We start from the raw sequence: 25,218 nt of genomic DNA on the forward strand, positions 1-25,218 counted from the left end.
CGAACGTGGTTCACATACATAAGAAGAAATGACGATGGAATGAGTCGAACACATACAGTTTTCTTTAATTTTTAGCAAATGATGAAGTTGAATATGTACTGTTACTTCATATCCTAACATAAGTAGAGTTGCCACCATAGATGTAACACCTGAAATGAATATAAAATAAATTAATGTATTGGTAATGATACAAGAATAAAAAGAAATTAGGCTAGACATAACCTCACAAAATTACAAACACATGCTAAAAAAAAAAAAAAAAACTTTACGTATCCGTATATAATAACACTAGATATTCCAGATATAATTTGTTTCACACGATAACCACCTCAGCCTATTTCGGCAGCAGCCATTATTAGTTACAGTTTGAGGTGCATTACCTAATCTCATACTAACCTTGTTAAGTTCTCTAACCAAATTCACTGATAATTACGTAACAATACACAGGTCTAAAATACAGACAAATACACATTAATTTCCTAATAAGTACAGCATGAAGATAATTCATTACTTTGTCGGTATTTTCTAAAAGAGAAAGTGAAAACAGTAACAACATTATCTTCAATGTTTACATCACGTCGTTCACATTTTCATTAGGCCTATATCAGTAATGCTTGGTAAGTGAAACAATGCATGAAATTATTTTACATTTCGGGTCACATCATTCGAGAGTCGGAAAATGCAATTCGCCACTTTTAACATAGCATTGCTTGTTATATGAGAGAACTTTGACATTTACCTTAACCTATAAAGATACGACCTGTTGGTACAGAGTTCTTCACATAGCAAAACACAGACAATTTTCCAATATAACTTAGCAGAACAAACTTCAAATAACACTGTAATATGCTTGGCATATTTATAATATTCGTACTCAATCAGTAATGCACAATTAATCGAACTATTTTCACGATGCACAATGCTTTGTAATGGTACTATTCATCATTTCATAGGGCAGAGAGGCGAACCTAGCGGCAGAAATTGTCATGACTCACAGAGACCTACTCTCGACCGTGCTATGCGCCAGCTTGTATAATCCCGTAAGCAACGGTCGAAACTATTTCTTAAAAAAGAACAGTTTATCCCTTCTCTATACTGGAGCGTCTGTGGAGCAGTGAGATCAGTTTGGCCAACACCCAGTGGAAAAAAGTAGCTAGAACTGATTCCGAAAAGGGACCAGAAGTGGCTAAAGTTTAAATCGGTAAAAACGATAGGCCTAAGTATGTCAGGTGCAAACACATTACAGAAGTGAACAGTATTATATCGTAATAACAAGATCAGAGAGAAGGAATTAGAGAAATTGTTATTATGTTACAACTCACCTAATAGTCATCGTCAACGATGCTATCTTCCTCGTCCCTCGTTTCCAAAACCCTTTCAGAACTACTTGGATCATTCTCTGATGACGTACAAGTTGCAGTTCTTCCCACTAGGCGAAGACCTTCTGAAGGAACTTCATACTTTGCATACTGCGTAATACAAACCTGACATTCAAAATAGCCGACAATTTTTTTTTTCATCCTGTTCCTCAGTTTGTTTTTAACGATATTGACTTTACTGAAAACTCTCTCTACTTCAGCATTCGAATTTGGCAAAGTTATCGTAGAACTATGATTTACAGAATTTACAAAAAGCTCTTGTATTGTCTGTAGCAGGGATGCAGAACTGGGGAAGAGAGTGGAAGAATGGGGAAAGAGTTTGGGCACGCGTCCACAAGACCGGAGCCTTTAATGACGTTTCTGTGACGTCTGGCAAACGCACTCACTACATTGCTATTCTCCCTCTACCCTACAATGACGCGAGGAAGGGATGAGTTACATGTTCTGGCTTGTGACGTGTGTAACAATTATAACACAGTTTTGCATCCCTCTTCTGTAGGAACAGATTGTATTCAGTCTTTTAATGCCCCCTAAATTCTCCCATTCCTTTCCATACTTTTGAGTAGCCTATATTTAGGTTTCGGCATAATTAATATATATTTTATTACTCATGTGATTACACATTCATTAATTTAAATGATATCACAGCACAATAACTGAGCTAATCTACCACATAGCAATTATTATTTTAAGATTGAATTTGATGCAGTCTGTAGACAAAAATCACAACACAAATTCAGCCTTGAATGATGTGAAGTACAATCATAATGAGTTCATAACATCATCACGTGCTCAGTGGATAGGGAGAGGAGAAAATTATTTATTTTACCGGGGAAGTACCGAATACAGATGGTGCAATGCGTGATTGCATGCTATTATGCAATTTTGTATAACGGTAGTGACCATTGAAGAGTCCAAAATCGAGCAGTAGATCCACGTTTACACGTATAAGAAATGAAACTTAGAATGTATCTAAAAAATTGAAAATGGCCTGAAACGGCTAAATGGAGCACAGAAATATTTGTTGCTAGATCAGTATTCGAAACGCCTAGATTTAGCCACAAAGTGGCTATATTGGTGAGATCTGTACCCGAATAGTCAGGGCACCATTGATCTCTTTCGGCTCCGAGTGCCACAAAGTGGCTATATTGGTGAGATGTGTACCCAACGAGTTAGGACTTTCTAACTCGTTGTCTGTACCCGAATAGTCACGGCACCATTGATCTCTTTCGGCACCGAGTGTCCAGGAACAGGTAATAAAGTTTACACTTTTAGTGGATAGTTCCTTATTTATATCGTAGAATTGATTGTGGAAGAGGTAAGTTGCAATTTTTTTTACCTCTAACATATAAGTCAACATAAACTTAAGACTCGAATATAGCCGTTGACAGCCACACGTTAAAAATTATTTTAAGTTTATTTGCGTCGGAAAACGTATTATTTGACTTTCTTGTGTATAGTGTTCAAAGTAGTGTAATCAAGATGTATAATTTGCATATACGATCAATTGCATCTCCAGAAAAAAAAAATCCCTGATAAGGATTCACTTTCGAAATCACAGGGGCTGGCTGAGCATTAGTTTTACCAGTGTGGATTTTTTTTTTTTTTTTTTTTTTTTTTTCGAAAATTTGTAAGATTATGACTCCGATATATGGATCTCCAAAATATATTTTGTAAGCCTCAGGAAAGGTGGTATCCTTGTCTTCTAGCTAGAAATGCCATTTAAAGGGTGAATAGGCCTAAATGCAAGCATTATGAAAGGTGCATATATGATATATCATGATATTTACACTTACACAGCACTGAAGTGTACATTAGCTTGAAACTTTCGTTGGTATGACTGAGGAAATATACTCCCACCTATTTCTGCATTAGAGTATATGGCGGACCCATCACGTGTGCACTGGTACCCAATAGTAAAACAGAGCAAGCGAGGATTACCTGGCTTCAAGTCAGCTGGTCAAAACTTGAAGCAAAAGGAGATATGGAAAGCAACATCTAAAAGTTCCACAAAATAGGTCCCACGAGACATCTTGGCAAGACACGGGACAAAGGTACTAAAATCAGGACGTATGGACTCCCTAGTGTAGAGAAACTTTCTTTTAAACTAACTGGGTATTCACTTTTCGTCATTGACCCATATGACTTCAGATGTGTAGACCAATTTCATTTACCTACAGAATCGTTGTCGAGGGTGGGCCAGAGCAGGAATGTTTATGCTACGATCCACGATGAGGTGAGATGATGATGGGGATTTGCTGGGATGCTGCAGGGAAACCTGAGAAAACCTCTTTATTCTACAGTAGTGGTTTTTTTTTTTTTTTTGTTACAGTAGTACTAAATATGTCCCATATTCTTGTGTAGTAGATTATTGGTTTCTGACGTGTTTACAAATTTGAAATGTGGTATTTGGTACCGGTATATATCTCTTTATTTAACCTGCTAGATATATGCCCATCAGGCTTTCTCTTTTCATTTTCCAGGAGATTAAAACTAGAATACCCTGAATACAATTAAAATGAGAATTACAAAATAGACCTAACCTAAGTATTAAAATATAACCTAATTAATAAAAGCTAGGCGACTTGCTGATGAACTTCTAAGTTACCTAAATTAAGTACGTAACGACTTCACTGTGTTTAAATTATGGTGTTCTTATACCTGTTTAGTATGAAGTCGTTATTTATTTAATTTCAATAACTTAATAGTTTATCAGTGATTATTAGACAAGTGTTAAAAGAGTGTATTTAAGAATGAAGTTAGACAATTTATTGTAGAAGTTAAGAACAAAGAAGAAATTAGTTACTGAAATGGAAATTAAATGTAGAATAAATTGTATATGGATGAGGTTACTAGAGATTGAAATATTTTGGTAATTTCATAGAAGAAGGGCACCTGGTTGGATGTACTAAGTATTACCAACTTTTTTACTTTAGAGTTAAATGTTAGTGATTTTTAGTAACTTTTATATGTTAGTTCTAAGTTCTTATACTAGGTGTCGCATTGATGATGTTTCAATTTGATTGGTTATAGTTGTCATTTGTTCTAGAATTTTCGTTAATTTTGAATGGGTAATGACGTTGTCAATTGTTCTTGGTTGTTTGACGTGAGTGGTGTTATACCGTTTTGCTGGCTAAAGCTATTGGAAGTTTGTCATTTTATGATTTTCCTTCGATTCGATTGGTTATAGTTGTCATCATGTGTTCTAGAATTTTCGTTAATTTTGAATGGATAATGACGTCAGTAAGTTGTTCTTGGTTGTTTGACGTGAGTGGTGTTATATTGTGTCTGATGGGTAAAGCTATTGAAAGTTTGTCATTTTATGATATCTGTGAAAGATGTGTGAACATAGAACAGAGTATTAAATTTTATGTCGATTTTGGTTCAGTTCTTTCGCTAGTGAATAAAAATTGTGTCGATTGTTGACGAGAAAACTGTTCCTGTGATTCCAAGGAATTGTTCATTGAATTTTCCGTACAAGTTAAGGTGTAATAAGAGTTCAAAGAGAATTTCATTTTGTGTAAATACATGGTTTAGTTATGTGAAGTTGACTGTACGACAAAGTGGTGGTTTAGTTCTTTGTTGGCTGCATGCTTTAAGTTTAGATTGCCTTGAAGCCTGTGTCATAATGCAAGTGAAGCGGTTGTCTTTGAAGACGTCAATGAGGATTGAATTTTGTTTGATTAGGTGATAAATTATTGTTTTGTTTTGTGTTTTAGTGATTTGTGGGGGTAAAGTGCGGACGAAAACTGCCAGAAAAGTACTACCAACTATGAAGTGCAAGTGCAACCAAACACCATAAAAATCAAAGATGAAAAATTAAACATATTTTCATTTTTTGAAGGGCTTTTTCTTCCTTAAAAATATGAATATATGTTTGATTTTCCATCTTTGATTTTGTAATGTTTGGTGACATTTGAACTTCATAGTTGGCAGAACGTTTTGGTAGTTTTCGTCAGCCATGTTGGATTTTGCCCGTCTTCTAGGAAATTACCAATATTTTATGCTAGATTAAGACAACTATTAACAGCAAGCCATGTCTGGACGAGTCTAGTTTCTAACCAAGTACCTAGTAAGTTTGCGTTTGAATTTAATTTTATTCCGACGTTTCCTAATACTAACACATAGCGAATTCCTGGTTCTTGGAAAGGCAGTTGTGAAAGAAGATGAGTAGTGTAGTGAAAGTTTCTTAAGAACTCAGTTTCTATAAATCACTGTCAGTTACATAACCTCTTCTTTCAGTTGTGATGGATTTAGTCAAGGTGGAACCTGAGGTTGATCCATTGGACTTACAAGCACATAACACATATGAAACAGAAGACAATAAGGCTTCATCAGAGGTAAAGTGAAAAGTCTAAAAGTGTCAGATAAGGATATATTTGTTATTGTTCAAAGTAATATTTAATAAAATATCATACTCAAAAAGACATCGGCAGAAGTGGTGAAAAACTTAAATCGGATTCTTTTACCAATCACAGTAGTATGTAAGTTATTTTCACAAGGAACATCTGTGCCCCTAAGGTCTTGTTCCCTTTTATCCTTCAATTTTCTTATCTAATTTCTGCCTGTGTTGAGAGATTTATCCAATAACAGCCATGCAGAACCTGATTGTTGGCTATTACAAATGAAGTCATTCTAGAAATTAAAAACATACATGATGTCTTTATGTTCTGTAGGAAGGGAATTTATCGCATCTGGAAGTGACGGCCATGAAGACAGAATGCGTGGACCACAGCTATGAAATAAAAACAGAGATAAAAGTTGAAGACACTCCAATGGCTACTAGCTTCTCAGTCGTAAAATCTGAAGCTGATGTAAGTGGTTGACTATCATTATACCGATTTACAGGTAGTTCATTTTTAATTATTATGTTCATAACCATTAATAGTATACGATATTAACTGATTTCTTGTTTCCAATAGTTTCCAAACTTGGACGGTGTCCATTTTTAGATTTGAAATAGACTAATAATTCGCAGATATATATTTCTCTTAGTTAACAGAGAATTAGCTTGAATTTATGGAATGCCATGGGACAGAATTTCATTTTAACTTTATAAATTTCTTTGTTTTCTTGTACTGGTCTAAGAATTTCAGTAGAGTCCAAATTACCCGACTATACTTTATAATGTAGAAAGACTTTACTCACATGTACATAATAAAGGACATTTTATTTGTAATACAGTGCAGAATGTAAGTGACTTAAAAAAAACTTCGTCATTAATCAGTGTTGTACATATCCACGCTACTGTAATTAAAAGAGAAAGTGATGTGGGAAACACGGAAGGCCTGATGATCGAAGTCCGGATAATCTAGACTGTATTGTACTATGCTAGACTTTTAATGAAACGTTCAAACTCCTATATAGTTTTATTCAAATTCATAAGCGATTTGGAAGTTCTCTAACTGCATTAAGAATTACGTTTATAGAAAAAAAAAATAACACAGCTTTTTTTTATAACAAAGTTGCGTTGTTAAAAACAAATCTGTGAAAATATGCCACATTCTTCAGTAGCTCATTTGCTGTCTGCTCGCAATTTGATTGACACTTCTTGCTACAGTGTTCCATATTCCTAATTTGTTTTCAGAAATTCCTGTACTTAAAGTTACAAAATCAACTTTACACCATTTACTACTTTCTTTCATCTCAGACGGCACCAATCTCTTCAAATAATTTATAACCTTTTACAGTGACGACTAATTTCATGTTCCATACCTCAATCCCTTTGGAGTTATGATTCTTCTCAACCCACTGGAACTACCTGTGTTACATATTATTTTATAGTAACACTGGATAAGGCCAATTTACATGTGGGAGGCAAAATCTTTATTACCTGCTGCCTTAAGTAAAAATAACAAATTGTAATAGAAGGTCTACATTTTGAGAGAATTAAACATTAGCAATGACATGTTCAGCGAAATGTATTAATGTTTCGATATTTTATAATGTTTTACTGTATATTTGCATCAAGTAGTGTTAACAATTAGTGGTTATATGATTTTCAGGACTTTTATATATCACATGCACATATTTTCAAGGGTGAAACTTGATTCCAAATGTTCAACTAAATCTCTCTTCTTATTTATTCGCTTTTCCAGGAAGATCTGTTCGATCTGGACAAAGTCCAGCTGAAACTGAAAGAGGAAGTACCTTCAGAGGCAGATGAAGTGTTCTCTGAGGGGTGAGTGTAGTATGCTTGTTTTGCTTTTTCCAATATTTTCACCCCTTCATTTAATGATGATATAGAACATATATTTTATAATATCTAATATTGTATGTTCAGTTATCAAAACACCAAGTTTAAGTTCAGCTAATTTTTGTTAATGTGTTTTTATAAACTTTATAATTAATTTTTTCGTTCCTTGCACTTTTACCATGCAGGATTAAATCTTTTCGATGAGCTAGAAGTTTAAATCTGCAATCAGTATCTGCACAATGCATGTGTTGTTAATCCAGTAGGATTGGGGGCAATCCAATCTGAAAACAAATACTGGTAGTAATATATGTGCTCGGTTATAATAATATTATTTTGTAAGATATTTTAGTACTTGCCTTATAGAAACAGCTCGTGCTTCTAACATATACTGGAAGGTCACAAAGTTGGCGTAACCCCCCCCCCCTCCATGTAGTATTATTACACTTACTTTGTTGAATGTGAATGCTGATACCCCCATGTATATGTTGGTACCATGGTACATGGCGAAGCGCATGCTGTCAGATATATGGAGCTACTGAAAATATGGTACTAAGATCAACTTATTGATTATTGCCTGAGGATTTTGTTTCCTGGTATTTTTTTTTTTTTTATTTTATGCATTACACGATATTAATAATGTGCATCACACGATATTAATAATAGAACCTTGGAACATTTTATTACATATTTTTCTGCTTCAAAAGTCAATTAAAACATTTATTTTCTTTTTAATGCTATAATCAAAAATGCAGCAAAAGAATGATTGAATTAAATGAGGAAATTATAATAGTCCTTTCATGAAAAGAAAGTAAAACAACAAGAAAAATTCTGCAGAAATGAATATTAGAATATTACCATGTCATCATGGTAGACCAGCGACACAGTGAAAACGTCTTTTATGGAGAAATGGAGAGAAATCCACCCCATGTCATGGTGTGGGCTATACTGGGTGCAACACATATTTTCGTCCCACTCTTCTTTCAAGGTTCCGTTAATGGGCCACCTACTAGGACATGCTTAGTGAATGGTTGGTACCACAATTGCAACATGCTGGTATCGAAGACACTCTGATTCCGCAACAGGACGGAGCACCAGCACACTTCGCATTGAAAGTGTACTGATACCTGAATATAACCTTTCCCAATTGGTGGATTGGAAGAGGATGTGAATATGATCAAGTTCCTTTTGCCTGGCCTCCACGAAGTCCCAACCTCACAACACCTAACAATGCTCTCTAGGGGTTCATCAGGGACAAAGTGCGAAATCACTGCTATAACACAGTGGCACAATTACTAACAGCTGTGGAAGACGCCTTCAACGAAGTGACTGTAGATTATCTCTGCGAAACATCTGCCAAGACATGGCGCAGAATTCAGTTATTCTATGAAAATATCTATCTATATATTTAATTTGAATTGTGGCTGACAATTTTATGAAAACTTTACATCCTGTGAGGTTGTATGATGTCTCAATCGAAAGCTAATAATATTAATATTTAGGGAAAATCTAGATGGTTTGTAGCGAATTTCATAAAAAGCTTTAAATTTAAAAAAATATGTGCGTCTATCGCAGCAAAGCTTATACCGTAGTACATCTTGCAGTTCATTTAGTAGTTTTGTACAGAGGGCCGTGATTCACGTGCTCGCTTTAAATTTAAATGTACTTTATAACCATTTGAGTTATTAATATAGCTGTGTTAGTTCTTTTGAAGGTCATGAATGATGCCAGTTATGTGTGGTTTTGTCTATAGGAAAATCTATGGTTCAAGTAATGAAATTTCAAGCAATAGAACATCGAGTTTCCTTAAAATGTTCATAAATGTAGTTACCGAAGCCTTCTGTAGGCTACATGCAAGATGCTGACGTCACAATATCATGCTTTTCGAGATCTCGATAATAATGATTTGTTCATCTTTTAACTGTCACTTATTTTTTTTGTGCTTGAATATAAATACGTGTATTTTTATCTGGTGTTACTTAAAAAGTAATAGTGTTGTTAAATTGTGAATTTAGTTTTTCTTAATTAGTTCATTAATATGAGTGTAGCTGGTTGACCAAGAAAATATGGTAGAACTCATAAACGACTACGTAGAAAATGATGTTTGTAACAACGTTTCCAAGAAGTGAAATTATGCATGAAGACAGTATTACATATTACGATGTAAAAAATTAAAAAAAAACATGTGCATCCATCGCAGCAAAAACGTATACCGTAGGACATCTTGCAGTTTATTTCGTAGTGTTGTGCAGAGGGCCGTGGTTCACGTAATGTACTTCAACTTCATTTGAGTTATTAATACAGCTGTGTTCGGTTTTTGAAGGTCATGAATAGTGTCAGTAATGTGGGACTTTGTGTACAGGAATTTTATTGTGGTTTTCAATCTCTATCAAGCAGCAGTTGCTGTTACAAGCCACACAAGGCAGTGTTTATACCTATGTCTTGAATCGTTAAACTATCAGGTACATGTCCATATCAATCAATCATACCTATCCTAGTGTTGTAAAATATGGTGAGTATGTCCACTTTGTAACCTCACTATACTGTTCAGTAGTGCTGACAATATTTCTTTTTTCCCTGACATTCTCAATTTCTTTGCAAATACAAGTACACGGCAATGCTGTAACAGGTCGATACAGTCTACGCATTGTAAAGTATTTAACGGTTTTATTAAAGAATCAAATCAATTCAGTGCGGATTATGATTGGTAGCTTCAAATTTTTACCAATCAATGAAGTATAAAAATCTAAGTTTTCATGAAAAGGATATAATCACATTAAACAATGTCATAAATAATTTGTAAGAATAATTTTATAACATGAACAGAAAATAAAAAGGTTCAATACATATTTTAAAAACCCCCAAATTATACCAGAAACTTATGTTCCTCCCAAATAATATCCTAAAAGAATTCAACCCCTAAAATTTGCTCTGTAGTATTAAAAATACCCTAAGTTTATGCAGGAACCCCCACATTTGGTAACACTGTCGTGCTTATAACCAACTTGAACGGTTTTACCCATTTGCACTGAAGAAGTAGTATATATACATCGCATGGGAGGACATGCTGGAATTGAGAAATTTTATTTGCTTCAAAATTTTTTACGAAATTACCCATCACTGGCCAACAACTGGAATTGTAAGAAAACTAAACTGTAATCTTGAGAGCAATTCGCAGGTATCTCTTTATGTGATTCATGATGAATACCGCTTTCATTTAGTCAGTTGTGTGCTGTACATGGATGGCAAAGGAACCATTGCTTGCCCTGTTCATAAAGCGAAAAAGAAGAAATTGATTGGAGAAATGATATTTTAATCATGAGAACTATGAATTCTGTAATCTTAAAATGTCACAACATTCTTTCCCTGAGTGTTTGCTCTGGTCCAGGCGGAACGCGCATATTACCAGTCAATACAAATTCGTTTATTAATGCTGGATCTTCCGAAGACTTTGCCACTCCGCCCAAAGCCAGCATTAACGAAGTTGATTGGTCTGCACCTTGTGAGACGAATATGCGTTGAAATAGTTCTGGTCTCCATTTGCACATATTGTGTGCCGTTTCTGTCTGACAATATTATTTTATCAGTTGGTGTATAATGTGTTTCTAAATTACTCAAATTAAAAATATATAGTTGTTTTGTTGACTTGTAGTGTCGGCAAGGGAAGCAAGTCCATATTATGTGGCTTTCACATTCTTGCCTACTGTGTAGAGGGGAGAGGCCGAGACGAGATATGTTTGTCACAGTTTATAATAACAGTGGAATCTCAACTTCCGGAGTGTAATTGTAATAGAAAAATTTTTAAAACATGGATTTGGTTCTAGAGACTTTCTTGAAAATAAAAGAATTATCCAAATTGGATGACCAATACGTGATCTGAAAGAACTTAAAGTACAAACAAAATCATGCATGAGACAGTTTAATACAGGGTGATTCACAAGGAAAGGTAAAAAAATTTAGGATGTGAGTTCTGAAGTCATTCTGAGTCAGTAAGTTCATATGAATATGGGTCCGTTTTCGAACGGTTACGGAGATATGGCTCTTTGATTTCATAAAAACTTCTGGGATTCCATTCTACTAACTCGCATTTAGAGACAGATAACGGAAAAATTTAAAGTTTATATTCCTGAATGCATACATACCTAATATTCTAGACGTCGGGATCGATGTTTTCGCACATTTTCAAAGGTACCTCCTTCTGCTTCAATGCACTGTTGCGCTCGGGCGTGAATCGCGCTCATCGCTCGGGAGAGTTTCTCATGGCTGTTCTTTATGCCGTATGCGATTAGCGATCGATTAGCGCCTCTCTAGTTTCCACTTTCCTTTGGTATACCAAGTCTTTCATCCAACCTAATAGATAGTAAATATTCTTCGATATGGTACCCTTCTGTTCGGAAAGCGTTCATATTCAGCGACAGCACGCAAGGAACTTCCATCGCACAAACTGTAAACATTCACAATATCGACGTACTCTGTAGTCGACAATTTATAAGGCATCTTGAAAAACACAACTTAACATTTCCGATAACTGTACCTGTATAATTACTGTACTGTATGTAGCTGACTGAACTCCCGTGAACTGATCAGCGATAGTGTACTGTATTTGTGTTGTGTGAGGGTGCTGTGTCATTACATCACACAAGGGCAGTCAATTGGACATTTGTAATGCCCCACCACCCGGTGTGTGAGATGAACTTCTCTTATCTACATCCCTCATAATGCAGATTCCAATGTTACGTCATTTATTGCTATATGTGACCTTGTCTCACGTTCTCACGTCAGCAGAATATGGTAACATCTGATTCACATTGGGGCGAGACGTTTTATCAAAAAAAAATTCATCTAGCTCCGCCATCTTTCAAAAACGGACCTATGTTCATATAACTTTTTCACTCAAAATGGCCTGAGATATCGTATCCTAAATTTTTTACCTTTCCTCGTGATTCACCCTGTGTATAGTATAGTAAAACATTGTCTATATGGGTGTGGAATTATAGGAAAATTGTTTCGTTGGCCATAGTTTTTATTTAATGAAGAAAAAATGTATGCAACAAGACTGGCTTCAGTGACGTAAACAATCTCCATAGAGCATTAAAACAAGAAAACTCTCATTTGGTATATCTAGAGTTGATTTTCAACTTGACAATCTAAATGCCTTTCAATATTGCAACATAATGAGAAGGTGAAGGAAAATAGAGAGACAGTTAAGCACTTCAATTATATTGTCTGTAATTTATGTAAGAGAGAACTGGCCCTCCGTGGTCATGTCGAAAACGATAATTCAGTTGACAGAGGTAATTATGTTGAATTAGTTAATTTATGAAGGATATAGGTCCCTATATTGAATCCTCATATTAAGGATAGTAATGCGTTTACACGTTTATCTAACCGAATTCAAAACGATTTGACTGAATCAATGAGTGTAGTAATTACAGCAAGAAATTATAAAAGAATTCCACAATCCCCATTTGTTGCAATAATTTTAGATGAGACGACTGATATTCGAAGCTAATTACAACTCTCAGTTGTACTAAGTTATGTAACTTGTGACAGAATAGTTCAAGAACGATTTATAGGATTCTCAGATGTGAGTGCTGATGAAACTGCTTCGGCATTAGCCAATCGGGTTATTGACTGTATAATTCAGTATGATTTTTGTAGTAAAATAGAGAGGCTCAGACATGACAGTGCTAACGGGCTACAAGCTAAAGTCAAAGACAAGTTTCTGTATGCCATATTCATTCATTGTATGACTCATAAACTGAACTTTGTGCTTTCACAATCAGTGTCATGCATTAAAGAGTGTAATGTATCTTTCAAACCTCTTAACGGTTTCTCTTCTTTTTACTCAAAATCATCAAAGTGGGCTCATTATTTAGACCAAGCTGCGGGAAAGAGATTTCCAAAAGTCGCACCAACAAGGTGGAACTACAATATTATATTATAGATATCATGTATGAGTATAAATTGGAATTGATCACAATGTTCGAAAATATAATTGAAAATCCAGATTGTTGGGATAACGAAACCTACATTGTTGCTCTAGAGCAGAGCCGGTAAACAGCCACTCTCAGAGCGTTTAGCTTCTCCCACTACAGTTGCAGTTTTACAGGTACTCATATACCGACTGCTCTGTTTACTATACCTGTTTACCACCCCTGCTCTAGAGTTTCTTTCTGTTCTAAAAGATTTTACCTTCAATTTTCTACTTAGTGTATTTAAAAATTTCTTTTGAGGAACTACTGTTCTTTTTGAAAAATTACAAACAAAATAAATCTCATCTTGTTTTGTATCCATAAAGTGGCAAAAGTAAAGAAAATATAGCCATCAGAAGAGAGAAATTGGAGAAAATATTTTCCGAAACTCCTTCTGATGAACAAACAACTGAACCAAATAGCTCACGATCATGGGTGGGCCACCAGCGTGGCTCAGTCGGTTAAGATGCTTGCCTGCCGGTCTGAAATTGCGCTCGGGAATGGGTTCGATCCCCGCTTGGGCTTATTACCTGGTTGGGTTTTTTCAAGGTTTTCCCCAACCGTAAGGTGACTGCCAGATATAATCTATGGTGAGTCCTCGGCCTCATCTTGCCGAATACCATTTTGCTATCACCAATCTCATCGACGCTAAACAACCTAGTAGTTGATACAGCGTCGTTAAATAACCAGCTAAAAAAATTCATGCATAGGAGACGTAGAAGAATTAACATTTCTTTAACTAATAAAACCAACTCATGACACTGAATTCCCTGAAATTGCTTTTTCATCATTGAAAACAGTATATGGTCAACCAACGAGTTAGAAAGAGAAAGATATAGAGTGGTCATTGCGCCGCCATGTTTGAAGAAAATTGAACGACCGTCGGTAATGAACTTATGCGCCCAAAACAAAGTGGGCGTGGTGATAACTGACATTAGAATCGTCAGCTGTCTTAATTTCGTCTGCATAAATCAGTTAAACTGAAGTGGAAAAACCTAGTATTTCGTCAAATACGTGCTAGGAACTTAATCTAAACTTATGTACGTAAATTTAGAACACTTGAGCTATTCCTAGAAGGAATGCTTAAAAGAATAACCTAAGCAAAATTGTCATGTAGTATGACAAGAAGTCCTAGCAAATATACTCAAGAAAATGTAATGAACTTATGCGCCCAAAACAAAGTGGGCATGGTGATAACTGACATTAGAATCGTCAGCTGTCTTAATTTCGTCTGCATAAATCAGTTAAACTGAAGTGGAAAAACCTAGTATTTCGTCAAATACGTGCTAGTAACTTAATCTAAACTTATGTACGTAAATTTAAAACACTTGAGCTATTCCTAGAAGGAATGCTTAACAGAATAACCTAAGCAAAATTGTCATGTAGTATGACAAGAAGTCCTAGCAAATATACTGAAGAAAATGTTAATATTCCTAGGTTCTTTCAAATGCGACCTGCAAGATTGCCTATAAAATGAACGAGTATGATTCGGATGATTTTATTAAATTGTTTTCCCAGTCTCTACACGTTGCAAAACTATTTACTATACCATAAGATATAGAATGAAAGTAGGCCCTATCTGTAGTAAACAACCTTTTCCTCCAAGCTTGTAACGTGGGTGAAACATGACAAAACACGCTTTCAGTTTTTTGTTACAGTAAAGTATAATTATTATCGAAATGTGAACGTGAGGCCAACAGCCGGCTGGTCTGTCTGAGCCTTTCAAGGGCTGTGGCACCACAGATAATTATTAGTGTATAATTGAGCACCCACGTACAATAATGGGGTAAGTAGTTACGAAATATATTCATACTTACCCCATTATTGCACGTGGGTGCTCAATTATGTTCTTTCATGTCCTTCCAGTCAAAATACTAACAACAATACGACCTACCCCAGAGTTTTGCGTTATTTTGGATGCGAGTGTCGAAATACAATTTTAATATTTGATTACTATTACTAGTTTTGAAACGGAATTGTAGCGGTTTTATCTGTATTTAGTTTAACTTTATTACTAATGAAGCATTTATTTGATTAATCGTTTGTCTTCGAAATAGGCCTACTTCTTGTAAGCTACAGCTCATCGTCTTCTTGTATAAGCAGTAAGGACAGAAGGAGCAGAAATAAAGGATGCCGGTGTCGAAATACAGTTTTAATATTGTATTGCTATTTGTTTTTCACTGGGTCTGAAACGGAATTGTATTGGTTTTATCCGTATTTAGTTTAAGTACATTACCAGTGAACCATTTATTTTGTTTATGCCGGGTGTTGCTACACATTTATGCATGAAAAAATGCTGCTAATTAACAAAACTATGGACTTAACTTCATAAAATTTACATGAAATATGATATATCAGTTGTCTTTTTCCTTTTGACATTGCAGTTATATGCAGCACACACAACAGGCATGTTTTTTCTTCGTTTTTTTGTACTTCTTACCTCCGTTATACAACATTGTAAGCAGACGAATTTTTACAAAGGTGGGCGCCTAGCTCAGATCTGCCGTGTTTTGCGGTGGCATCGCAAAGAGCGCTGTACAGAACAACATGGCCACTCTATAGTCTTCTCTTTCTAACTCGTTGTGGTCATCACTTCGATTTTCTTATCTTAAGAAGTGAGTTGAGTGCATGTTATTACAATGAAGACTTGAAGAATAAAAATGATAGTGAACTTTTTTTGTTACTTAAAAGCAGTGGCGGTATTTTAACTGACAAAATTATGCGAACTGATTGTTACAATTCCTGCAAATAGTGCTTCGTTTGAGCGTTCTTTTTCTGCACTATAAAGAATAAAAACCTATATCACATATTCTCAAGTGGAAGATAGACTATCCAGATTTTCATTCCTGTCTATAAAGAAGAAACTACTCGAAACTATTCACAGTAATGAGGACTTCTCTGGCTAGGTATCCATGATTTTGCTGCTAAAGAGAGGGGAATTGTTTTGATCTTCAAATATATTTAGATGAGTTGGCTGCTTATCAGTGTTATACTGTTTATATATATATATATATATATATATATATATATATATATATTTGGTTTAGGCCTTTTTATTGCCTTGTTCCGGCTGCAAATTGCTGTTGATTCTATCTTTTCTTAGGTCTTCCCAAATTTCTCCTTCCTCGTGGTGAATAGTTGAGTTGTATGCTACTTTTGGTATTCTATTCATCCTTGTTAAGTGTTGTTTCCAATTTCTTCTGTGTTCCACTATTGTTGTATTTAATTCCTCTACTTTTAGTTGCTGTCTTATTTCTGTATTGTGTTTTTGTCTGTTCTTTGGTATTCTGCTATCTGTATGATTCCTGTTGCTTCCCGCACATAAAATTGCACGACACTTCACTTACTAGAACCAAAGCATAGTTCAGTCCGAAATGTGGAATTTTCAGAAGTGAGGTTGGAATGTGAGTGGGCCAAATTATATGTACTGCTGTGCCAACAACACTTTGCTAACCATAGCTGACCAATTTGAGTAGCTATCCAGCAATTCAGATGAAACTGTAACATCGAACGTTGTGTTTGCACACAGGTTTTACAGGCATTACAATGGACGAAGGTGCAAAAACCGAAAGATTCAATTATGAAATGTGAGAAATTTGATCTTATCTGTATCAAGAGTGGTAAAAAATAAAGCCGATGTGTGCTATAAACTTGTTTTTGTTAAGGAAGAAATGAGAATGATTTACAAATGCATCATTTGTAGAAGAGGGAAAAAAACACAGTTTTCTTCAAGGAACAATATTAAATGTATTGCTGTGAATAATGCATGTGTCTTAATTAATTCACAGTGTAGTATTTAATCCGTGTTATACTATTTTGTGCAATCCAGTAGCTACATCATCATTAACCAAGAGTTACACCACTGATTTGCTCTGTTCTCATGTCAGAGCATGTAATAGATATAAACAGGTTGAAGCATTTCACTTCATCCTTTTGTGGAAAACGCACATTTCTTCTTATTTGGGTCTATGTTCGTAAATGTGTTTGGGAAAACATCCATCGTCCACTCTATCTTAAACTATTATCCAGTCATTTCGATATTGGTCATTTAATTTTAAAACACTAGTAATTTATATTTACTTTTAGAGAACCCAAAGTTTCATTGCCACCCTCACATAAGCCCGCCATCAGTACCTATTCTGTGTGAAATTAATCCAATCCGAGTCAATTTTACCCATGGGATTTTAAAATGCACATATTCTACATTAATTGTTTTGGTAGTTTTAAAGATACGATGGAAAGGTATGTCGTAGATTACATCATTACTACCGCCATACGAAAATTAAATGAAATTATTCTCATATTTTTTCCATCTCATCCTTGTCTATTTACCTTCTATCTTTCTTTTTTCTCATTTGTCTTCTTTTTTTTTTTTACATATTTTTACATATCAATTACGCTCTACTTTATATATATATATATAAATATATATATATATATATATATATGTATTAACTACATATTTTACATTTTATTCACTCACCATTGCCGACGTTGGGATTCGAACCAAGAACCCCTATTATTTCAGTAGAGGTCCAACACCTTAACCATTAAGCCAAGGAGACTAGTTACAAATCGATCGTCAAAATCAGCTATCTGTAGAATTATGTCCATTATTTCTATAGTAATAGTCTATAAACGAAACAATAGATGGCATTATAAGTACTGTAACACATATAAAATTGATCGAAAACTTTTAAATTCCTACACACTGTCAGTACTAGACTTCCATTAATGCGTGTACTGTGGCAGAAAGTATCGATACTAATGAAACTGTGCAACATGCTCAAGACATACAACACACATTAAAGTGGATACATATTATAACATCATAACTACGTACTACAGAAAAAAGTATTTTGCTTTATAGAGAATATAACATTACCATCGGAAGAACTGAAGTATTGTTGAATTAAATACTATTATAGTCACAATCATGCCATGGTATGAAAGAAAAATTTCACAACCTCGAGCGGGAATCGAACCTGCGACTTCCTGTTCTCCGGTCATTTACATTTGTGAAGTATTGTGTCCATAGTGAAAAACAAATAAAATTTAAAACTTATAAGCGATCATCAAAAATGACATTTCGTTTCGAATTACAGTGTAGTGAGTATAAGAAAATTACTGCTATTACATATAATACTTGCTTTAAAGACTGTGAATTTTAAATTCTACAAAACATCGTACTTAATAACATTGGCTTCATGAAATGACTTCAGAAATAGCGAACTTAGTAGTGAAACAAATTTAAGCTTACAGGTTATACTAGTGAAGGAAGAGTTGAAGTGCATGATGAATAAAACAGAATGGTGAGTACGAAATTTTATATACGCTTAATTTAAGCCATTAACTCCAAAAATATGTAATGAAATTGTCAGTTTAAAAAACAACATGGCTGTACGTAACTATTATAACTACCTTGTGACATCATCTATGACATAACCTTCCATCGTATCTTTAAATTTACCATTGATTGTATAAAACCATCTTCTTTTAAGAGTCCTTCTGAATATAGAAGTATTTCACATATACAAAAAATCAATTTTATTAACAGTGTATTTCCTTTAATTTGAGATGATTACCTCTGACGCCCCATTTACAATTCTTGACGTATTGCGCCATTACTTTTCTGATTTCTTATAGTGTTTGCATGAGAAACTATGATGTGATGGGACTGCCTTCTTAGTGTTTCTCCACCAACCTGCTTCGAGGAATTCTCCTCTATCCCTCGGGAGTGGTTCTTGATAGAGCCTAGATGCTAAATAATGAATGTTCACCCCCTGACAGAAACTCGTCTGTTGAGAGTTACCCAGTACATATGCGGATATAGCAAATTCTCCCTTGTTAATAGGTTCGTATGATGCCAATCTTAAATGCATCCAGTGCAGTTTTCCTATTTTCCAAAGAATTCTTAAATAAAAACAAGAGTGTTGTAAAGTACAGGCTGTTCACTGGTAATGAAATTAACAAAAAAGTAACTAATCTAGAGAATTGGTTACTAACAATACCATCCCATCGCACCTCCTCATACTCATCCTCTTTCACAATAGCCCTGCCAAGACTCTGGAATTCGTTGTATTGTATTGTATTGTATTTATTAACATTCCATGGTATTCATACATGCTTACAGCTAGAATATGGAACAAGTCAAAAAACTTAATACTATTATAAAATCTTAATTTATAGTCACAGTCTAGATGAAATATATACAGACGAGATTTACAATATAGTCTACTAGTACAACACATAATTTTTAGTTACCTGCTAGCATCAGGGACTGTCGAAATAAAATTGAATTCAAACGCAAACTTACTAGGCACTTGGTCAGTGATTGAGACTCGTTCAGACATTGGTTCTTGTAAATAGTTCTCTTAATCTATCACAAAATATCTCAATATATGGTAATTTCATCACTATAGAATTTTGTTATTCTAGGTTTAATTTGTAATTCAGTAAATACAAAAATATCTTTGTTCTTAACATCTATGATAAATTGCCTAGCTTTCATTAATCAGGTAATCTTGTCGTACTTTAATGTTTATTGTAATTGTAATTGTAAATTTAATATTAATTGTAATTTTATTCTTCATATTATAGTTGTAATCCCCAGGTAATCAGGTAGTCTTGTCGTACTTTAATTTTTATTGTAATTGTAAATTTAATATTAATTGTAATTTTATTCTTCATATTATAGTTGTAATCCCCTGATAGAGGGGCAGAGAAGGCCTGATAGCCTTATCTCTACCAGGTTAAATAAATAAATACTACTACTACTACTATTAAATGTAACGAAAATAAACCACTGGAATGATCGAATATTCCGCTGTTAGAGTGTGTTTTTGTTGCTTTTCACGTTGAAAAAGCCAGCACCACTTGCAGGTTCTCTATCACCTGGGCAGCATGTTAATTTTTTGTGTGGGGATTCACAAAGGACGTGTGGACACCCAACCTATTACCACACTGGTGGAGCTCTTGTGATTGCCGAGTACGCATTAACTTGATCACCAGCGTGTGAAGTGTTTTCTGTGGGTCCAGCTTTATAGAATCGGTGATGGAATTTCGTCCAAATGTTACCATATGACGACCCATCAAGCCTCCACTTCTCCGTAGCTGCCTTCTTCGGTATGCTGAAGTTATTGGAGATTCAGTTACTTGTACTGACAGCACATGTAAGCTGTTGTCAACAAGCCAATGCACGGAATCCAGAAGAAAATACACAATATACAAACACAATGTACCTGCAATTCACTACTATACACATCTTACCCCTAAACGCCCGATTTCTACAAAATCGATACATAATTTTGGGACATTCTGTAAGTTGTATTATATAATAATCATATACATTCAACAATATTTAAGAAATAGACTTTATACCGCCTATCCAATGCTCCACATTCTAATCAGTGCTCAAAATAACCCCAGTAACTGGTCGAAAGCAAGGCGTGAACAAAATTTTATTGTCTTTTATTTTCCATATTAGCCTGTGTTTTCATTACTGATGTTCATATGTTGTTTCTTCGGATATTTTAATTTCACTATATTGACTCTTGTGGGACTGATATATTTTCATATTCATTTCAGAATGGTGGATAATTTTGATAAGAATATATCACAAGATCTTGCCGACATTGATCGTGATGAAGACAAATTGACACAATGTGGTAGCAACAGTCCAGACACTACGAGTGTTGGAGACTTAAGCAGTAATTCTGTGACGTGTAATAAATGCAACGAGGTTTTGTTAACACCGCAATCTTTGAAACTTCATCTCCATGCACATACAATAAAAAGCTCATTGAAATGCGATGTGTGTGGAAAGACATTCTTAAAATTTAGTGATATGAACCGGCATGCACTCCTCCTCAAAGGCGAACTTCCATTCAAATGCGATGTATGTGAAAAGTCTTTCCCAAGTTCATGTGATGTGGAGACACATTTACGCATACACACTAGACAGAGGCCATACAAATGCCAGGCGTGTGGAAATACTTTTTCGGAACCGGGACAGTTAAAACAACATGTACGAATTCACACCGACGAGAGTCCATTCAAATGTGAAGACTGTGGAAAGTGTTTCTCAGAATCGCCTTATTTAAGAAGACATGCTCGCATCCACTGCGGCGAAAGGTCATTCAAATGCCAAGGGTGTGGAAAGTGTTTCTCGTCATCTGCAGATTTAAGCAGACATACGCACACGCATACAGACCAAAAACAATTCAAATGCGAGGTGTGTGGAAAGTGTTTCCCTGAGTTAATACAATTAAAGGCACATACACGCATACACACTGGCGAAAAACCATTCATATGTGAGGCGTGTGGAAAATTTTTCTCAACATTGGCACACTTAAAGGAACATGCCCGCATACACACTGGCGAAAGGCCATTCAAATGTGACGTATGTGGAAAGAGTTTCTCAGTGTCTGCAGTTTTAAACAGACATGCACGCATACATACAGGCGAAAAGCCATACAAATGTGAAGTTTGTGGAAAATGTTTCTCAGCATCGGCATATTTGAATAGTCATGCACGTATACACACAGGCGAAAGGCCATACAAATGTGAAGTTTGTGCAAAATGTTTTTCAGCATCGACAGATTTGAACAGGCATGAGCGCATACACACAGGCGATAGACCATATAAATGTCACGTTTGTGGGAAATGTTTTACAGTATCGGCAGATTTGAACAGGCATGCACGCATACACACAGGCGAAAGGCCGTTCAAGTGTGATTTGTGTGGAAAGTGTTTCTCTGTATCTGCTAATTTAAGGAGTCATGTACGCATACACACAGGCCAAAAGCCGTTCAAATGCGATGTTTGCGGAAAGTGTTTCTTAGTCTCAGCAGGTTTATACAGACATGCACGCACACACACGACTGAAAAGTCATAGAAATATGATGTTTGTGGAAAGTATTTCTCAGCATCGGCAGATTTCAACAGGCATGCACGCATACACACACACATCCGAAAGACCACTTCAATGTGAGGTGCGTGTCAACTATTTCGATTGGGGCATTTAAAACATAAACGCATTCTTACAGATATATTTTTTTAATATACCGAAGTACATATGATATTTCCATGCAGATATTCTGCGTCATCATACGATGAAAGTAATGGAACAGAGAAAAACTCTCTCCGGCACCAGGATTTGAACCTGGGTTTTCAGCTCTAAGTGCTGATGCTTTATCCACTAAGCCACACCGGATACCCGTCCTGGTGTCGGACAGAATCGTCTCAGTTTAAGTTCCAACTCTTGGGTTCCCTCTAGTGATATGCGTAAATCACTTCGTGATTTAAGACGGCGCTTATTCCGTCGGATCCTGGCCAACTAGTCACTCATAACGAGTGCACCTCAGCACATGTGTGGACTTCAGTCCTACGTTCATAGACATCTATGACGTAGTGCAGAGGGCGGCCACTAGAGGGGACCCAAGAGTTGGAACTTAAACTGAGGTGATTGCGATTCTGTCTGACACCGCGGGATGGGTATCCGGTGTGGCTTAGTGGATATAGCATCAGCACGTAGAGCTGAAAACCCGGGTTCAAATCCCGGTGCCGGAGAGAATTTGTCTCTGTTCCATTACTCTTTCGTTGCATTCTTACAGGCAAAGGGCTTGTTTGGGGATATTGTTTTTCACAAGCAGGACACCTCTTCAATGTTGTTCGCCTACACATAGCCAAGAGACCATACAAATTCGAAGTCTGTAGACGTTTGCTAAATTTTCGTCAGCTCAAGATTCAGGGTCTAGATTAATGCCACGAACTATTATAATGCAAGTGGAAACAATCCATAATGAGCAAGTGAAGAAAAACATAAGTTTCTTGACACAGTTGAAATGATATCTTGTATTTTATTTTAATACAATACGGTTAATGTAACCCATTGCACATCAGCATAACAGTTCAATAGAGGTAATGTGATCTGAAGATGGTTTATAAAAACCGTAAACGTTCATCAAGTAGAATTAAATAAAATATCACACTGTTATATAAGATAAGTTTATGACGGACCTTAAGAAAAAGAAAATTGATAAATTAACAAACTTATCGGAACAAAAATGGCTATAAAAAACCAACAAAGGTATGATTAATGCAAGTATGTGTCCATTTGATCATGATTATATCTCAGATTATCAAGCACTAAGCATATATAACAGTTATAGTGAAAATGTTCAATACATTGCTGGTAACGTAATTAGACAATTGTCAATTAAATGTTTTGAAGTGCTTACCACTACTGATCGTGTTAAAAAATACAGCCTTATTAAGGTGAAAGATGTGACAAATAATTTGTATATTCCATCATATGATGTGGTAATGTAACAGAGAAGGTTCTTAAGGAAAAATGAAAATATGTTAAGGAATGGTGGCTCTAATGTGATGTTAAAATTACAAACAGAAGTGTTTTTTATGTTGTCAGGATGCTTATTCCCTGATTGTGGCCATCTGTTTACAGCAACAGAACCAAATGAAGAACCTCATTACACTACACTTATTAAGCTCATCTTGAAGCAATATTTCACTTGTCGACTTCACCATTATCATGTGCGCACTAACCTCTAAAATGTAAAATAACTAAATTGCAAGAATGTGCAAATAATTTGATAGTTGCCGTCAATTAGAGTTTTTGTACTACATTTTAGCACAATTTAGATCATGACACACTATGTTAAAAGTTTGGTCAAAGACATTAAATATTAAATAAGCTGATTGTTAAGTTTCTTATAGAATTTTTTTTTTTTTCATATTTTTTGTATATCTATTGTAAGTAATTACTGGAAATACTTAAAATATTAATTTCCAAACTTTCAGCTACATACTCTTTATCAAAATACTACAATAAACACTCGGATGCAATAAACATAATAAAACATCTGATATCCCATATCAGGTAACCTAACCTTACTTTGGCGTTTAGACCTATATTATTCCACGACAACATACAGGAAACAGGTAAGACAGGTAGTATTTTTGTTTTTATATGCCTCAGATCTTATTTAAAGACGTTGCGTGTCAATAATTGTGAATACATGAGTATTAGGTTACGATTTTCTTATTAGCTTCATAAGAACCTTCAGTGTGTTTGAAATCTTAATGGCGGCAGTTGGGCGTGTCCCAAGGCTTTTATACATAGCATTGTACAGTGGGTCAAAACTCTAGCTGGAAAAAATTAATATTTGTAAGCATTTTTCTACACATTCAGACAATTTCTGTATTTCTATTTTTATTTAGTTACTAAGCGTTTATTTTTCCACAATCTTCCAGTCCAGTTCTTAAAAGAGGTGTAACCGCATGGTAACCTGAGAAGTTTAGAAACCTTGGGCGTATCCAAATCAAATGGCCATACTGTATTCATACCATTGCTAACGACATTATACAAGTTGGCGCATAGCGCATTTTTAGTAATGTCTGAATTTCGTTCCTCTGAGCTGTTTTCTATCGTCACTCATGATATGTCAATTTAATGAAAACATAAAGTAAAATTTTCGGTACCATGCAGTGATAATTGTACTTTATCACAACGATAATTGTAATAATAATTATTTATTTATTACTCGTAATGTAATAATACTTGATTTGGCTTGGAGGATGAGGAGAGTACGTTACACTAAACTCGGCATGCTCAACATTAAAATCGCATTGCTGCGTATGTTATATCCTA

General features: G+C 35.2%; 1 protein-coding gene across 2 annotated transcripts; it reads left to right on the forward strand.

Moving 5' to 3' along the window:
* The first annotated feature begins 2,436 nt into the window (after nucleotides 1–2,436).
* LOC138691667 (zinc finger protein 93-like) lies at nucleotides 2,437–24,259 on the forward strand. 2 transcript variants are annotated; one of them, XM_069813878.1, is made up of 5 exons: nucleotides 2,437–2,632; nucleotides 5,622–5,719; nucleotides 6,056–6,193; nucleotides 7,478–7,560; nucleotides 21,135–24,259. In XM_069813878.1, exons 2-5 carry the CDS (start codon nucleotides 5,627–5,629, stop codon nucleotides 22,441–22,443), a joined length of 1,623 nt encoding a protein of 540 aa, XP_069669979.1. In that variant the 5' UTR covers nucleotides 2,437–2,632; nucleotides 5,622–5,626; the 3' UTR covers nucleotides 22,444–24,259. The 2 variants fall into 2 exon arrangements, with proteins under 2 accessions (XP_069669979.1, XP_069669978.1); XM_069813877.1 differs by having other exon boundaries at nucleotides 2,626–2,697.
* The last annotated feature ends 959 nt before the right edge of the window (nucleotides 24,260–25,218 follow it).

This window comes from Periplaneta americana, chromosome 16 (genome assembly GCF_040183065.1).
Source record: "Periplaneta americana isolate PAMFEO1 chromosome 16, P.americana_PAMFEO1_priV1, whole genome shotgun sequence".
Lineage (NCBI taxonomy): Eukaryota > Metazoa > Arthropoda > Insecta > Blattodea > Blattidae > Periplaneta > Periplaneta americana.

What these genes read in the sequence shown, in the direction of transcription:
- LOC138691667 (XM_069813878.1), top strand. Translation starts at nt 5,627, where the DNA reads ATGGATTTAGTCAAGGTGGAACCTGAGGTTGATCCATTGGACTTACAA. An exon ending in TCGTAAAATCTGAAGCTGAT is followed by an intron (nt 6,194 to 7,477) that starts GTAAGTGGTTGA and finishes TCGCTTTTCCAG; the next exon opens with GAAGATCTGTTCGATCTGGA. An exon ending in GATGAAGTGTTCTCTGAGGG is followed by an intron (nt 7,561 to 21,134) that starts GTGAGTGTAGTA and finishes TATTCATTTCAG; the next exon opens with AATGGTGGATAATTTTGATA.